Genomic DNA, 18204 nt, shown 5'->3' on the forward strand with positions numbered 1-18204 from the left:
GTTTCAGTGGAACTGATCTTCATTGTTGATTCAAATAATTGGTTACTGTGGGCTTGTAATATAAGAAAACTATTTTTTTCCCCGTACATTTTTCGGATATCTCATGAAGAGGATCAAAAGGGATTAAAAAGAATAGGCAGTGTCGGACTGCCGCAGTTTTCATGAAAAATCTTGTATAATGACATTTTTTCCTAGTATAAAATGGTTATGGGAACAAAATTTCACATAAATGAAGATCGATCTGAAGTTGGCTTCTCGGCTGGTAAGGAGGGGAGCAAGTGGAGAACAGACCGTGAATAGGAATGGATGAGGATACTAACTTTGAAACTAGTAATGGGGCAGGATGAGTTTGAAAAGAGGAGCGGCACGTGGGTGAAATGGCGCTAAGCAATTTGAGATCGTCGGTGTTACGACAGTAAGCTAGTAGTCGTTAAACATGCACTAACTGTTGAAGTGGGAGTCTCACTTTTGAAGCCCAGTTCATTTGGGAAATAGAGAAAGCGGGTTTAAAACCCGCTTCAAGAATTTTCACCAATGACTGCTCTCCATTTCTTTCCTTTTGAAGGAGAACTTGGCCAAACGGTGCTAGAACTCCCAATGTTACCGCAATATTTGCACATGTGAACGCCGCTTAGGAATCGGAACGAATGCGGATTTATTCATAGGCTCACAAAAGTTGTCATCTGGCCCGTCAACGAAAGTGGCCGTTCAGGTCATGGCCCCGCAAGGGTGGTGCTGGCAGAGCCGTTTATCCTATAAATTCACTACGAAAAGGCCCGTTAAAGTCGCTCTTGGGAGGGAATGGGATCAAAGATCCCAGCCAAGGGGACGTGCTCCAGCAAGCGACTTCTATGGTTCGGGTATGCGAACAAGAGAGAAGGCCTAAGAAAGCACAGGATTAGAGTAGAACCAGAGTGGTGGTGGAAAGTTTATTGGTGCTTCGCTTCTTATGGTTTCGTTTCATTAGTTATATGTGAAATTTAACCGAAACTTCCCCAATTTTTGAATTATCTACTTTTCATTGTTTCCCGTTGGGCTCGGTGACTTCTGAAATTTTATCGCTCGTGTTTTTTCATCGCTCATTATTTTTCTTCAGTTTCCTGAGGGGCTTGGAGTCTTGTAAAATTTAAGCGAGCGTTCCCCAATTTTTAAATTATCGATTTTTCATCGGTTTTCGTGGGGCTCAGTGAAACGAGCGAACACTATAAATTTTTTTTCCTCATTGGTTCCTGTGGATTTCGGTTGTGTGAAATTTAAGCGAACGTTACCCAATTTTTCTTCGGTGTCTTCTGAAATTTGATCGTTCTTCTCAATTTAAAATTTTTTTAATTGGTTCCCATGGAGCTCGATTGCTTGTGAAATTTAAGCGAACGTCCCCCAACTTTTAAATTACTTTAATTGGTTCCCGGGGGATCGGTGTCTTGTGAAATTTAAGCGAGCGTTCATCAATTTTTAAATTTTCTTTTCATTGGTTCCCGTGGGGCTCGGTGAAATTTAAGCGAACCTTCTCCAACTTTTTTAAAGTCGTTGTCGGCCACGGCGCGAGTCTAATTTCGGGCCCCCGCCGCCGCATTGCGAATGCCAAGTGGTTCCAATATGTCTGGGTGGACCTCCATTGAGATCTCCTCCATATGATCCCGTTTATAAATACATGTCGAATCCGAAAACTCGAAAATCGTTAATTCATTTTTCGCGTGCGCAGTTTCTAACGTCAGGCTGCCATAAATATAAAAATGACACTAGCAAAAATCTCTTTAAAATGGGACCAAGAGAGAGATGGCACTACTATGTCTATTTTTGATGAAGTTATTAAAGTTAGAAATTAGTTCGACAAAAACTGTCGCTCAATTGGACGCGTTTCTGTCCTCATAACCGGCATCGATTTTAAAGACGTTTCTACGTCAAAAATTCAAGATACACAGGCGCAAGTTTTTAATAATTATACTTCTGCTGTCACACACACACACACAATCAGGCCCGACGATAGACATAAGGTGCCGAAACGGCATGATTACAGGGCAACATTTTTATGACATTACGACGGTTTATTGTGACATCGAAAAAACTTTGAAGAGAAAGCGCGAGTGGATATATATATATATATAAGCACAGGTAAATACAATACTTTTCAGTTTCGAAATGCTATTTTCAATGCTTACTTCATATTAACACACCTCCTTTCTTGCACTTCCAAAAAGTGTCACCTATCTCTAGAGAAGATGGTTTCTGAAAAGAATTAGGTTCCTTCTCTTTTTTGTTAAGGATCTTTTCACTCTATCAACAATTTTCCATTTGACTTTATTTTCTTTTGTCGAATTCCCCAGTACAAGTTTGGATTGCTTGTTCATCTTCTGACAAATGCCTCTTTGCGGCCGTTCAAGTATTACGTAAGCAAATTTTTAGCCCTTTTTGACCCCCTCCCCCCCACCTTGTCAGCAAAATTTCGTCATCACTGCCCCCTACCTCCTAACGCATATTGGTGGGATCAGAAACATACGAGGGAGGGGGGCATAAGGGGCTCATGCGCTTCTCCCCAGACGAAAAAAAATTGTTTTTTAATTCAAAAAATATTTTTAAAAAAAATTAAAATTTCGAAAGAAAATACCTCTATATGTTATAATAACCGATTTCTCTGTTAATTTCAGTGCTATTTGAAGGGTGTAAGAACCCAAAATTTCTCTTTAAAAAATTCATTGCGACCCACCCTTTAAGCCATATATGGTAAACCCTTGACCCGCAGACCAAATGTGGCCCTGAAGGTTATTTGATGTGCCTTGCCCCCTCAAACCTAATTTTGTAAAAATGAACTAAGCGGCACACTCAAAAATCACTTAAGTAACTCGCGACACAGTTCCAGAACACTTAAACGATCCGTGGCACATTTAGAGATCCTTGAGTGACATGTGGCACAGATTTAGAGCACTTAAGCGGCCCTAGTATGGCTCTAAATCACTCAAGTTACCCGCGAAACATTCCCAGATTACTTAAGTGATCCGTGGTATAATTACGGATTATTTAGAGTGATGCGTGGCCAAGTTCTAGAGCACTTAAGCGGCCCGGAAACATTACTAGAGCACACTTGGAGGATCCGTGAAACATTTAGAGATCATTAAAGTGGCTCTGTAGGGGACTTATCAATAGGGAGAATGTTAATTCAGGTGCCTAATAACTATCGAAAGGTTTTTTCCGTTTTTGTGGCTCATCGAATAAGATGCCATTAAAAATATTTCATATCTTCATAAAGGGTGGTTGATGACTTAAGCATCGTCCAAAACCCTCTCTCCACTTGTCATCAAAAGTCAGCAAATCGGAAACCCCCCCATCGATGCTGATATAATACTTGAATGACCCCTTTCAGCCAACATCACACTAGAAGAATCTCCGCGGTGTTCTGACTGCTCATTTTTGTATTCCCATATGTTCTTTATACCAGGATGAAGTTTCCCACGAAACCCTTGATGATAATGATGGTGTTTTACAGAACTTACATTTTTGGATATTTATCCAAAAAAGGGTGTGTTCCTATTTGCCGTCCCAACAACATCACAGCCCCAGGACGAAATGAAAGAGGGCTTAGACACCTCTTAATTTACATATTTATTGTCATAAATCATTGGGATAGATCTTATCGTGGAAGTTCCTATTCAACTGAGGTCCCCGCATGGCTTCTTACAACGGGAGTGGGTCTGGCAGGGCTCTTGCCCGGGGGCCTGATAGGATTCTCATCTCAGACGTGATTATCTTCTGTTTTTTTACACAAAAAATTCATATTAGATGAGATCTTCAAAAGTCTGATCTGGTGGTCCACCAAAGTTATCAGCCTTGGGGCGCTACTGCGGAATGTGGGGCCATGGGTCTCCGTGCCATGGTTGGGACTCACGAGGTTGGAGCCCTGTCTGCCCATTGGGAGGCATATTTACGAATCAAGAGCTTTGATTATAACCATCACCAGACAAAAAGCATCCGTACAAGAACTCTGACGTATGGACTTTACTGAAATCATTATGATACTAATCATTGAATCTTAGGCTGTTCATACAAATACAAATACAAATACAAATACAACGCCACAACAGGCAAAATGCCCAACGAGGTGGCTGATAAAAAGATGCCCATAAAAATATGGTTGTCATATGTTTCAAAAATTCTGAGTTGTTGGTGAATATCTCCTGAGTATGAAATCAAGCATCTATCCCCAATGATTCAAGTGACCCCCCCACTAGGGTAGGGCTCGTAGAGCTCTAGCACGGGGGGGGGGCGGGAGAAATCTCGTTTTTTTCACATTATAAATTCATTATAGAGGAAGCCCCACCAAAGCTTTTTCTTAGCGGGGTCTAGCTCCAGAATGAAAAAGGGGGGCATGATGAGCACCGGTAAAAAAGAAAATTTTTATTCTTATATGAAATGTGTCCTTAACCTTTGTTTTTCCAGATACTAAGCACATTATCTTTTATTTCACCTGCAAAAACCTGTTTCTCCGCTCACAGAAATTCGATATCTGTGCGGCATAACAAAGTAACACATGCTGCCTTTTACAATATACGGAATTTTTTTCTGCGCAGCAAAAAACTCTGTGCACATGGAAGCATTCTCAGTCATTCTCAGACACTAGACGTTCATATTTTGTAAACTTATTCACCAAGAAAAAAGGTGCCTTTTTTAGTTACTTTTGTCCATCACCAATAACAATAAACGGGTAAAAATAAAATTTCATCTGCTAAAATATGCCGTCTAGAAAATATTGAAAACAATTATACAGTACAGTATTATATTACATGTGAGAAACACATCAATGAACTAGAACCCCCTTCCGCCTAAAACAATGTTAGTAAAATTCGTAAAGTGTAGCCGTCTTTGGCTTTTATAATTTTTTATTACAATCACACAGATAGCTCAGGACAGCTGCATTTTGAAAGTTTCACTAACCTTGTTTTACCCCGCACAAATAACAACTGCTAAAATTTCAAGACAAACTTGATAATTGAAGTAATATTATTGCTTATAAATTATTAGCTAATATCATATTATATAGCTTTTTTCACGCGGCACATTAATCAAAATCCGGTTGCTGCTTTTAATTGAAGAATTTTAAGTTTTATTTGATAGGTGGCAGAATGGGTTCCAGTTCATTGATGTTTCTCACATGTATTACAAGGCGATTCTAAATTCATGGGGCAAACTTTAAGAGGTGATATAAGACGCCTGAACCAGCATTTTTGATCATAGAATGTGTTGTTGAATCACAATAGCAAAGGCGGTAGAGGGTGTTTTCCACAAAAGCAAATATATTTTCCGACGGATTTGCTGCGATATGTGCCATCAACCATTCGAGGGTGCATATGAACCTTGGAATTGGATTGGGTGTCTGTCTTTAACTGGTGCAAGGACCAAAAAGGTCCAAAGGACCAAACCAAGGTCTGCGTCAAACAATGATCAAACAGTACAATGACTGGTGGTAGAATTTGCGTTACCCAAGTTGCATCATGAAAAGACCTACCGCATTACAATACCCTGCAGCTGTTCACGAGTATTGGCGTACACAAGATCGACATTTAGAGGAGCAGGGTTTGGGGATCACATGGAATCTCTCCCAGGGAAATTTTGAGTACTAACCTTCAAAAAGCATTTTAAACTAAGGGGGTTCGTGCACGATCTTGGCTTCCCATGTTTTCATATAGGAAAAATCTATTTCCTTTAAGGAACATTTAAAAAAATTTCTATTCATTTTAGGCACTCAATTTTTTTTTCTCAAATAATACGGATATTTTTATACATTTTAACGCGAGATTTTAGGATTTTGAGGGAGAGATTGTTGGTTATTTTTTTATTTCATTTTAACTTCAGCATGTAACTTTTTCAAAAATCATCAAAATTTACCCATATTTTGTGCCATAAAATTTTTAAAATAATTTTAGTAAAAAACCCTCGTGTTAAAGTATGTGTATGTAACGCTATATTGTTGAGAAAGGCGCAAAGTTTCAAGACATTTGAATGAGTGGTGTTCGAAAAAATGTTTCTTATCTAACAAAAAAGCTTAGTTTTGAGAAAAGAGCATTTTAGTGGGAAACAGCATATATATAATGCCTGCCAGCAGTTTATATATATTAAAATGTTTTTAAAATATTTCTCGTACAGGGTAGAACAAAATCTTAAGCACAGCTAGACGTGGAAAATTCGATAGTATTTGAAAATAAAAAAATTCGAAATGTGTTTTTTTGGAAAATTTGCGTGCACAAACCCAGGAAATGAGGAGAGAGATTGTTGGATTTTCAATAAATAAATTTTGTCTTTGGATTCAGAGTAAATAGTTTATTAATTTCTATGTTCTCTCATAAAAGTGCGCAAAAGCTCATTTGTGAACACATTTGTTCCTATAATAGTGACTGGATAAGATTTTTCTTCAAATTATTATTAGAAAATTTTATGTAGGATTTTAATGCGTTAGATCAGTAGGACATTAATGCATTAGATCCCAGGGCTCCCGGTTAGGGACCCTGGGATATTCTAGGGGTGGGGGGCACGGTCGGAAATCTTGCAAAAGGGGAGCCATGGCTGCTGATAAGGGGGCTATGAAGAAATCTGTAAAAAGAGTAACAAAGAAAAAAAAATTAATTTCAAACAAAATGCATAGAATATGTTTTTTTCGTAATTTTTCCCGTATTTTAAATAACATTAACATGAGGGAGGGAACATTAAGTGATTCGTCGCCATTCAGGTGAGTAGTTAGGGAGCTAGCTTCTCACTGTGCAGGTCTGGGTTAGAATCCCAGTTCGGTCATAGATGTCTATTAACACTAACAAATTCACTGGACTGATCATTGCATCTCAATGGAAATATCACAAAAATGCAATTGCTTTAATTACGTTAAACTTTGATATAAAAACCATACATAAGAAAAATGCATCTTTTCGTATCTGTCAACCTGAAGTTTATAGGTTTTTTAATTGATTATATGCATGTAAAACTAGTTCTGCGAAGCTTTTTCACAATCTACAAAAATTGCGGGGATTTGATAGTCGGAAATGATTTCCATAGATTCCAAAGATTTGGAGTTTGAGTGGAAGTAAAAATGTAAAATAATTGAAATTAAAAAAAATGTGTCGCATATAAATGAAACATCTTAAAGTTGAAAGGTATGTAGCAGCCATCTTCAGCCTGTTACTTGCGAACACCGTGTTGCTCCTCGAAGTACCAAGAGTGCTCAATACTCGTGTCTGATTTCATGCTCACGAGTACTTCATCAAAGCTGCAATTAAACACCAGTGAAAATTGCACTTAAGGATTACAATTATGTAGATTTCAGACGTACGTCTGCCAAATTTGTCCCGTAAAGGGTTGCTCTTTGTTTTATGATGGGTATGCGCAGTGCTTGTAACTCGAGAAAGGTTGAAGACCCATACACCTCATAAATGTTAAAGTCGTGTTACTGAGAGACTTATAAATGGGGTTTCACTTTTTTCCTACCCTTTCTTTTATTTCCTTCCTAAAGTTATAAAAGTGACTGTTTTCGAATTAATTTTTTTTTTGAATATTTCATCTCAAACTATATTTTTAGGTGTATATATACAACTGTATTAAATATAACACAAACTGTTATGTGAAATATTGTGCCGTTTTTAAGCCAACTCACGCGTTGCTTCGTTCGCCTGCGAGAGAGAGGCCACGTTATGAACCAAAAAGCCACTTGGATGTAGCTTGTCATCCATCAAGACATTCGATTTTCACTCTATGAATGTATATCTCATCTCATCGTATTGAAATTAAAGTCAACAAACCAATAACTTTCTTATTTGAAATCTGATTATTCATAATACCTGATAGGTTTGAAATTCTGATTACGAATCATTGCATGCTCACAAATTATTCAAACTCGTTTTTTTCCCAAATGAACAGTTTTGTCACTGCATACATAATTTCTGTAGAATGAACGGTTCAAACACAAATATTCTAAAATTCCTCACACTTGTTTTTTTAATTCAGAGTAGCCCTACAACATGAACCTATATCCTTGATATATGTATTATAATTGAAAATTATGTGAAAGGTTAAACTCTTTTAAGCTTCAATGATGTGGCTACTTCCTTATTACTACTTTTACCTGCTTGAAGAGAATAAAAGTAATAAAACTACTTGCTACCACTTTTTGTAATTCTTATTATAAGAATGCATATTTTGAAAGCTACAACTGATAATTCTGAATGAAACTGAACAATTAAGCAAGAAAAAAATAATTTGTAATATAAATTTCATTTAGTATAATAGCTTGATGACATTGTGCCGTCTTCAAGCGTAAAGTTCGTTATATCTTTTTACTATATTGTATTACAATTATTTTTTTTCATTTTCATAACTTATTTACACTTCAAACAATATTTGAATAACTATCAAATAATGATCAAAGAGTACTTTTTTGTAATTTAATTTTTTCCCCCAGCAGTAGCCATCCGGTAGGAAATCCTAAAATTTTAAGAGCACTTGATTGTACACAGTTGAAGATTCAGAAGGTTGACCAGGGCTGCAACTAAGAGAGAGCAGGGAAAGGGGGATCTGGTGCCCGGGCTCTAGACCAGGAAGGAAGGGTGCAGAGTTTCAAATTTTTTTCGTTAAAAATTATGAGGAGGGGGCGCCGAAATGGGTACAGATCCTCCAAGTAACAGGGTAAATTTTAGTTTTTGGTTGCGGCTTTGAGGGTGGCACAAAGGCAGAGAAACCTAAGTTAATTGCGAACGAGAACTGGTATCAATGTTCAGTTTTTGGATTGAAATTTTTCTCAAGCCGAGAGCTGTCTCAACAGCATCATAGGCTCCCGGGTAAAAAAAAATTCTGAGGCACCCCCTCCCCTATAGCTATGAATACCTGCCTACCAATTTGCATCCTTATTCTCTCCAAAACTTTAACCAGATCAAATTGTCCCCTGAAGTCCCTTCGGCAATCGAGGCTCCCGAACTGTGGGATCATAGGCCTAGAGTGAAATGATTTTTCTAAATCTCCCCCCCCCCCCCCTTCACCACTTAAAAATACCTGCTTACCAATTTCCATTCTTATTCTTGAAAATTGTAAACAGATCTAATTTTCATTCGTTAAGGTTGAAGCAAACGGGATGGGGGAGGGGCGCTAAAATCATTTGTGTGCTTAGAGCCTTCATACGGGTTAATCCGGCCCTGGGGAGTGGAAATTAATCGTGGTTACAAAGGGGACCACAGGAATGAGAAATGGTTGAAAGGGGGCTACGGGTGAAAAAAAAGGTTGAGAACCACTGCGTTAGATGATATACAGCAGGAATCTTCAACCTGTTGCTCGCGAGCACCACGTTGCTCCATAAAGCACCCATAGTGCTCTATGCCCGTATCTAATTTCGTGCTCGCGAGCACTTGATCAAAATCTCGATTAAACATCTTGCACAAATCACATTCCAGGATTAAAATCTTGATGATTTTTTGTGCATTCGCGCGCGCGGATGTCAAACTTGCCGTAAAGGTTCTCTTCTTTTGATGATGGGTATAGGCAGTGCTCGCGACTACGAAAAGGTTGAAGACCTCTGATATACAGGGTGATGCACAACTCAACGTACAAAATTTTAGGGCAGGTAGAAAACACAAAAAGCAAAACAGAATCACTTAGGAATGTATAACCGGAAACACCAACCTGATCAGCTGGACGATAAACGAAGATGCAGAAATGACAAGCCAATAATGGGTTGAAAAACTCTTTATTTAGCGATACTCACGAGGACAAAACGTGTGCAAGTCAAGTTTCACAAGTGCTGAAAATTCTTACCATCGACAGTTGAGCAAGCTTTAGGGCGCACCCCGACCTCGTCGCAGCTTTAAACGTCCGCGAAATGTCGGGTATTTTTGAAATGGTTCGACAATCAATGCGTCTCTGTTGTGAAGCGTGCATAACTGTGGATGGTAAGAACTTTGAGCACTTGTTGTGAAACTTAACGTGCGCAGGTACTGTCCTTGGGTAAAATATCGTTGAATAAAGAGTTTTTCCACCCATGTCTCGGAATTGTTTATAGCATCGACTAATGCTCTGAGCGGTAGGAAATTCAACACCAGGGTATTGTCGACGAAAAGCACGTTGAACAATTGTTACGTTTACCTAAATTTGGCCGTTCCGACTTCTTTTATACAATTTTCCTGTTTATTTCAACGAAACTAATTTGCATTTAAAATTTTTGCTGAAATCGTGAAAATGAAGGTAATTTTCATAATTTATAAAATATTTTGATAATTATGGCTATAATTATTAAATTCTCATCTCGTGTATTTGCCATGTTCAACATTTTTTCGGTTAATTACTGTTAAATTCACTACGATTTCCAGTATCCCGTCATTTCTCACCCCTCGTTAATTTTTTCGAAATTTCAGTACGGTTGGTAATTTTGCCAACATTTTCAGTGATGTCCCGTACTTTTCTTTATAAAATTCTAATTTTCCATATTTTTCTAACGAAATATGGTGACTACGCCATGAACGATTTTTTTCCTGAAATAATTTTTTTTTACTGTGATTTGTAAAGTAGCTCAAAATGTGAAAATGAAACAGGTTAATATTTAAAAATAATTGTATTTCATTAAATCTCTTTGCTTACGTGGTGGAAAAAAACAAGACAAACAGGTGTCGCGAAAACATTTTTCGCGACATTGCATTAAATAGTTAAAAACCGGTACTGTCTCTGAAAACCGGGACGTCTGGCCAAAATATTTTTTAAATCTGTAACAAAAAACTTCTGTTTTGCACTGGATGATGCGAGCGTTTGAAATGCGGCTAATTCAGTTAGATATCCGATATTTAAGACTTATTTTTTATTTACTCCGAAAACTAAATTCACTTGGCAATCTGTGAACTTGTTCGGCATTGTTCGTGAGCCTCCACAAAATTGAAATGTAGGAATGGGGGGAAAAAGTTCCTTTTTGAAATTAAAACTTTTTTTTCCTGTTTTTTTAAATTAACGAAGCTCATATAGGTAAAAATTGAATAATTTCAATCTCATATTAGCAAAATCTTATTTACAAATTCGCCATCGTGAAATTTTAAAAAGTGACATAGCATTTTGCCATCTCTCTCTCTCTCTGAGCACAGAAATATGATCATATCTTAAATACAACAAACAACAAATTTTCGACCTACTTTTCCACTCATTTTCATCAAGTCTATATACTACCATAGTCGTCTTTGGAGACTTGTGCAAATTACAGCTTGTGAAACGATGCGATGGGCTACGTTTTAAATATTGTGTAGAACACAATTAACACACAATAATCTGGCGGGGCCAGACCCCCCAATGCCCCCCCCCCGAAATGTGAGAAAATGACCGAAAAAAGGGGAAAAGATGGCCAAATCTATTGTTCTATCACTTTGGTCCGTCCCCCTCTAAAGAAAGTGGTCCCCCCCTCCCGAACGAAATTTCTGGCAACGGGCCTTATTTTATCATAATTATTGGTTTTTATTGCTCTTATTGGGTTGTTGTATTTTTGATATAGTTTAGATATTTATATGACATCCATATTTTCATGGTCATTTTTTTTTTTCAGCCACCTCTTTGGGCATTTTGTCTGTTGTGGCATTTGTATTTGTATTTTCTAAGTATTTGTCTTTCGACTGCTAGAATAAAAATAATTTTTTTTTTCAAGTGCTTTTTTTAAACAACGTGATTCTCTGCGATCTCAAAAGATCTGCCTAGGGAATTTGTCAGTGTTAGTAGACATCCATGCACGAACTGGGTTTGAACCCAGACCTGCGCAGCCAGAGGCTAGCTCCCTAACCACTGGACTGCCAGGTGACAGCGTTAGTTGGTTAAAAAGTTCATTCAATATATTTTTCTTTCGAATATTAATATCGAGATAATTTCTTAGTAAAATAGTAAGAACGATGAGAAACTCACACACAGAAGGTACGTCTTAACAGGTAGGTGAACCGGATCCTAGCCCCTATGGCTCCGGGTCAAAACAGAAGCATCAAATCATTGATGATTGTTATTCATTTGAATTTTTATCGCTTTCTCTTATTTTTTACTACTATTTAGTTTCATTTTGTTATTGGCAATTTATTTCTGTATTTTTACCACGGAAAAAAGTTTTTTACCGAAGGGACTTTTTTTTAATGTAATTTGGGCTCCGTTTAGAACTCGTTAGGACGACCCCACTCCACACTGATAAGTTGAAGTGCTTTTTTGACTAACAGGTACGAACATCGGATAAGTTGCATGAAACAATGAAAAGCTCAATTTTTTGTTTGTTTTGCTGTAGGATCTGGCCGGTGTTCTAGTCGAGAGGGATGCCGAAAACAGACGCGCCCAACTTTTTCCGGCCATCAAATTTATGTTTTAGAAAAAACTTTTGAACATAGCAAATATTTAGCAGGCCCAGAAAGAGCAAAACTTGCCTACGCACTAGGAATGGCCGAAAGTCAAGTAAAGGTAAGTGTCTGCATAGGAAGTACAACAGTTTTCATATCAAGATATGTTATAAAAATTAATTTTATTACTTTTTGTAAGTGTAAATTGGGTAAGAATAACAAAATAAATACTTTAGAGTTTTGTAAAGAATCAATTTTTTGTATTAAGAAGAAGCATCCCAAAGATTTATTAATAGCTATAAATTAACCAATTTAATGATAGAACCAAAATTCACAACTATCTGAAAATTCTATTTTCAACGTTTTCAAAGGATTTTCTTTTCCTAATTCTGAATAGAACATAACAATCCATTATGGGTTTTTCTGATAAATTAGAAAATATTTTTATTTATTAAAGGGTCTAGTTTTTGATATAAATCTTCGAAATCGTGATGATATTTCTTTGTAAATTTTAATGTGTTGCTTCGTGGTCATTTCTCATTTTTCTTCCCACTTATATTTTTAATAAATTTATGGAAGATAGAGAGGCCTATATATTTTGATATGTAACAATCAGGACTGCAACTAGGGGAGGAGGAGCAGCAGGCGGGTCTGGTCAAAGCCTCCTAGAAGTAGTATCTAGGAGGCTTTGGTCTGTGGTGCCTCCAGCACTAGACCAGAGGGGGTGCAAATTTCACCTTTTAACCTCTCTTTCAACATTACTAGGGTACGTCAAAATGTGTGCTTGCTCCGACTGACCAAGCATCTAGTTGCGGCCCTGGTAACGAGACCGTCGCCAGAAAGTTCTTTCGGAGAGGGTCAACTAGTATTTTTGGGTGGGGAGGCGTTACTGAAATTTTAAACTTAACCCTTAAATGAATAGCTTTGCATATGCACAAAGCATTTTTTAAACTATTATCTTGATATAAGTTAAAACTATATAAAACACATATAAGTTTTTAATTTTACGCATATATATATAGTAGGATAAAATACAAGAGAAATGAAAATAAAAATGAAGAGGTAGAGCGAAAGTATCTTCTTTTTATATTTTTTTTTGAGGGAAAAAATGTTGAGAAAAAGCATGGCATGGCACATTTATGTATTTTTATTATTCCAAAAAAAGTATTGTAAAATTTTCTTATAAAGCATAAATCGAAAGAATAATCAATATGAAATAAAAACTTGAGCATTTAAGGGTTAACCACGCGATTTCATGTATATCATTTACTTTCCAAAATTCAGGGAGGACTGGACCCTAGATCCCCCCCCCCTCCGCAACGGCTTTGGTAAACAATATTTATCATGGGTGCACAAACTCTAGCCCATTGGCCAATCAATCTCTGTCGTGAATTTTATCCGAATTTTATTCCACCAATTCTGAAACTATTCCATCACTTTAAAATGTGGTATAGGACGTGGAATTAGATGTAATACACAATTTATAATCACAGTTGTGCAGAAGACCTCTGCACTAATTAAACTCTGTATGGTCATAAGAGGGACACAACTGGCATTTTGGGCGGGGAGGGAGTACCACAAACTGAGTAAAATTAACCCTTAAATGAATAAATAAATAGGTTTGTAACAGATTTAATCAGGGTTTTCCCATTCATATTTGGTAGAAGTAATTCAACTTTTACGCAGAAGAAATCCTGAGCGAAATTGTTATTCCGTTCGCACGAAAGTTTCTACATCATCATGTAGGTACAGAGTGTCCCACAATCGACTGACGGTATTCAAAATGGGATAGAGCGAGAAAACGGTGACAGAAGTCATTCTTGCGGAATATAAACGTGTGAAATCAAGAATTTTTCAGATACGTCATTCATGTTGCAAGGGGGATGAATAGTTATTAAAATAAAAATAAAAAAACTTTTTATTCGCGATGTGCCCAAAACAAAACCCAATTAGAAAGTGCAATTGAAAGGGGTTCTTTTTTAAAGAGCCCCTTTTTCGAGGGTTTCCGATTTTCTGACTTTTGATGACAAGGGGGGGGGGTTTGGATAATGCTTACGTCATCAACCACCTTTTATGAAAATATGAAATATTCTTAATGGCATCTTACTCGGTGCGCCAAAAACGAGAAAAACCTTTCGATAGTTTGTGGACAATTGAAGTAACATCCCTCCTATTGATAAGTGCCCTACAGAGCCACTTTAGTGATCTCTAAATATTTCGCGGTTCCAAGTGATCTGGAAATGTGTCCGGGCTTTAAGTGCTCTGGAAATGTGCCGCGGGTAATTTGAGTGATGTAGAGCCGCACTGGGGGCCACTTAAGTGCTCTAAAACTACGTCACATGTCACTCAAGGGATCTCTAAATGTGTCACGGATCGCTTAAGTGTTCTGGAACTGTGTCTCGGGTCATTTAAGTGATCTGAAAATATGCCACCGGCCGCTTAAATGTTCCGGAATTGTACCACGGGACACTTAAGCAATGTAATCTGTAAATGTGCCGTTTAGTTCATTTTTACAAAATTATTTTTGAAGAGGGCAGGCCGCATCAAGTAACCCCCAGGGCCATATTTGGTCCGCGGGCCAAGGAACTTTATGTGATTTATCATTATATGGCTTAGAGGGTGGGTCGCAATGAATTTATTAAACATAAATTTTGAGTTCATAGCCTTCAAATAACATTGAAATTAACAGAAATTGATTATAATAACATATAAAGGTATTTTCTTCAGAAATTTCAATTAAAAAAAATTTTTCTTTTTGCATTAAAAAAATAAATTTTTGATCGTGGAAAGGGGGCACGAGAGAACCCACCATGCTCCCCCCCGTGTACGTCTCTGATCCCACCAATATGCGTTAGGTTTTAGAGGAGCAGAGTTGATGACGAAATTTTGCTGACAAGGGGGGGGGGGTCAAAAATGGCTAAAAATTTGCTTACGTAATACTTGAACGGCCCCTAACAAAATGAAACTAAATGGAAGTAAAAAATAAAAGAAAATGATAAAATTTCAAATGAATAATAATCTTCAATGATTTGATGCTTCTGTTTTGACCCGGAGCCATGGTTGGCCTACCTGTTAAGACGTCCCTTATGACAGAAGTAGTTTTCTGATCTTTCTTACTATTTTAGTAGAAAATTAATAATTTATGCACGGTGATAACTTAATCCTCTTTGCCGCATTTTACTGGTAAACCGTTGATCCTACAGGTATAGTTCCAATTAGAAAAACTATCCAATTTACGTGTAGAGCTCAGATACGTCATTCACGTTGCAAGGGGTTGTACAGTTATCAACATTAAAAAACTAACTTTTTATTCCTTGTCCTCAAAAATCCAATTAAAAAGTTGTCGCCCTGTCTCTCCTGATGCCAACAAAAAAAATTCACGTTTCTAAGTGCAATATTCGCAGAGATATTTGAATTCGAAAATTGGAGGAAAATTGGGAAGGAAGCGTCCGTTAGTTTTTGCTGTGTTCTTTTCCAACTTTCCACCGTTTTCGATTGAAATATCTGCGAATATTGCACTTGGAAAAGCGAATTTTTTTTTTTTTTTTTTTTTTTGTTCACTTCAGGAGTGACGGAGCAATAACTTTCTAATCGGGTTTTTGGACATAGGGTGTCCATATAAAAAGTTAATATTTTTTACTTTAACATGAATAACGTATTTGAAATTCCTGATTTCACACATTTATATTCCGCAAGAATGATTTCTGTCACCGTTTTCTCGCTCTCTCTATCCCATTTTGAATACCGTCAGTCGATTGGGGGACACTCTGTAAACAAATATGTAGCATACAGAAATAGTTAACGGTAATAATTTTGGCAATTTTTGTGTGGTGGACAGAATAAACCCGTTCTTTAACAAATAATGATATTAACGAAGACTAGTTGGAGACTAGAAAACTAGTTGAGAATTTTATGGAGATTTGTTTTTTTAAATCTAGACAGTTGTGCGATTGCTTTAATGAATATTTAACAAACAAAAAATAAATTAAAATGAATGCAAAAACTACACCAAGGAAGTTGAAACTATGTCAATAACACTGACCGAGACACCCACGGTTCACGACGTTGCTCCGTTCATTAATGCTTTTTACGCATTCTGAATACGCAATTGAATAGAGAGGAAAGCAAAAAGAGGAAAGAGAGGGTAGATCTGATGATAACAAGTTGTACAAATTGATATTTCATTAAAGAGATGCTAAGTGAACACCGAACAGGTGTGTGTGAACGCTAACAAAAAAAATAGTAATTATTTCATTCATTAGTTAGTTTTCTGTTTGTGTTTCTAATCAATGGACAATTAGTTTGACGTAATAATTCAGGAAATTGTCATTACTGTTAAGACGCCAGAAATAGTTATCTCTCTATGTCTTAATTACTATTAAAGAAAAAAGAATAACATTTTTGTTTTTTATTTTTTTACTTTTATTTCTTGACCGCAGGTGTGGTTTCAAAATCGACGAACAAAATGGAGGAAAAAATATGCGGCTGAAATGGCGACCGCAAAGCGCAAACAAGATTCTGAAGCTGAATTGATGACTAGAGGAAGTATTGTATTAGATCTGGAACAAGACCAAAGAATTTTTTCTTGGATTGATGAAGAAGATTATTCTACGGAAAACTCTCCGTCTTTACGTTCTTAATAGTCAGTATTTTGATACGAAACCTATTGTATAAAAGAGGAACCATTCGAACTTTTTTTCGAAGAGAAAAACGAAGCTTCTTCGATGAACTAAAAAAGCAAAGAAAATGCGATTGAAAGTTATATGTGTCAAACTTAGTCCGACGAACGTAGTACACAGTTGTATATAAAGTTTGTTGAAAGATAGTCTCACTGGTATATTGCTTCTTTTTAGCAATGGAAGAAAAAACGAATTTTGATAGAAATGTTTTTGTGCGATCCACTCGGCCGGGGTGTAAAACTGACATACACAGTATTATGGGATTGACATTTTTTTTTTCTCTCTTTTTAAGATGAAGTGAAGGAAATGATTAAATATCACAGAAATAAGTTTATTGAAATAAATAACTGTGAACCAAAGCGTATATACATTTTACGAAGAAATATTTCAGTTGATGGGAACGTTACGCACCAATGGAAACAAAGGACTATATATCTGGGAGTGAAAAAAACTGTTTCTTTATTGATAGCAATTTCAAGATCGACAATAGGATTTAATTGAGAGATCTCAGTGATTTTTTCGATATCTGAAGTATGAAACACGTATCGAAACCGACAACCTACATACACACTAACTCGATCGTTTCCGTAGATTCGAAATTTTTGGTAGTGACTATTCAACGTGTTACAAACATCAGTGGCCACACTGGCCCAATACTTTCTAAAGTTTTTAGTAACTTATAGGCAGTACCTAACGAATTACTTACCGGCCTCAGAGCACGCAGCAGTTTTAAATGGCATAAAAATGTGTACCTGTAATTATTACGACATTATTAAGGTATATTTTTCACAAAATTGCTTTAGAAATGGCTTTTAATGATAAAAATAAATTTATTAATCTTGCAACTGAAAATGTTCATCACAACATTTTCCATAATTCTGTAACTCAAACATCAACAAATTGATATGTTCAATCATCAGTTATCAACACTTTTTAGTTTAAAACAAATGTTAAAAATGATTTTGTCACGGCTTTAAAAAAAGACCGATTTTTAAAAAATTCTTATTTTTTCAGTTTTGGAATTGAAAGAAAGTGCATGCACACACATCGATATACTGTATATGATTAGAAACAATGAAAAAAAGGCACATGGCATACATTTTAATCTGAAATAAATGCTTATAATATTCATACATTAGGCAAATCTTTCCTGAAAATTGAATTTTAAAAATATGAGCTTAAATATCAAAATATTTTCAAACATAATGAACAAAATCCCAATA

The 18204-nt window shown here is 36.5% G+C and overlaps 1 protein-coding gene across 1 annotated transcript in view; it reads left to right on the forward strand.

Annotated features, from left to right (window-relative positions):
* Positions 1 to 18117, forward strand: part of LOC149085439 (homeobox protein Nkx-6.2-like) — a 29710-nt gene extending 11593 nt beyond the window's left edge. Inside the window, exons 2-3 of the mRNA XM_089233914.1 lie at positions 12254 to 12423; positions 16742 to 18117. Of these exons, the coding sequence (XP_089090040.1) occupies positions 12254 to 12423; positions 16742 to 16942 (371 nt within the window). The 3' untranslated portion in view covers positions 16943 to 18117. The remainder of the gene's footprint in view (positions 1 to 12253; positions 12424 to 16741) is intronic.
* The last annotated feature ends 87 nt before the right edge of the window (positions 18118 to 18204 follow it).

Source organism: Pholcus phalangioides, unplaced genomic scaffold (assembly GCF_987345545.1).
Source record: "Pholcus phalangioides strain wild (caught in Gottingen) unplaced genomic scaffold, Ppha-v1.0 ptg000007l_1, whole genome shotgun sequence".
In the NCBI taxonomy this organism is placed as follows: domain Eukaryota; kingdom Metazoa; phylum Arthropoda; class Arachnida; order Araneae; family Pholcidae; genus Pholcus; species Pholcus phalangioides.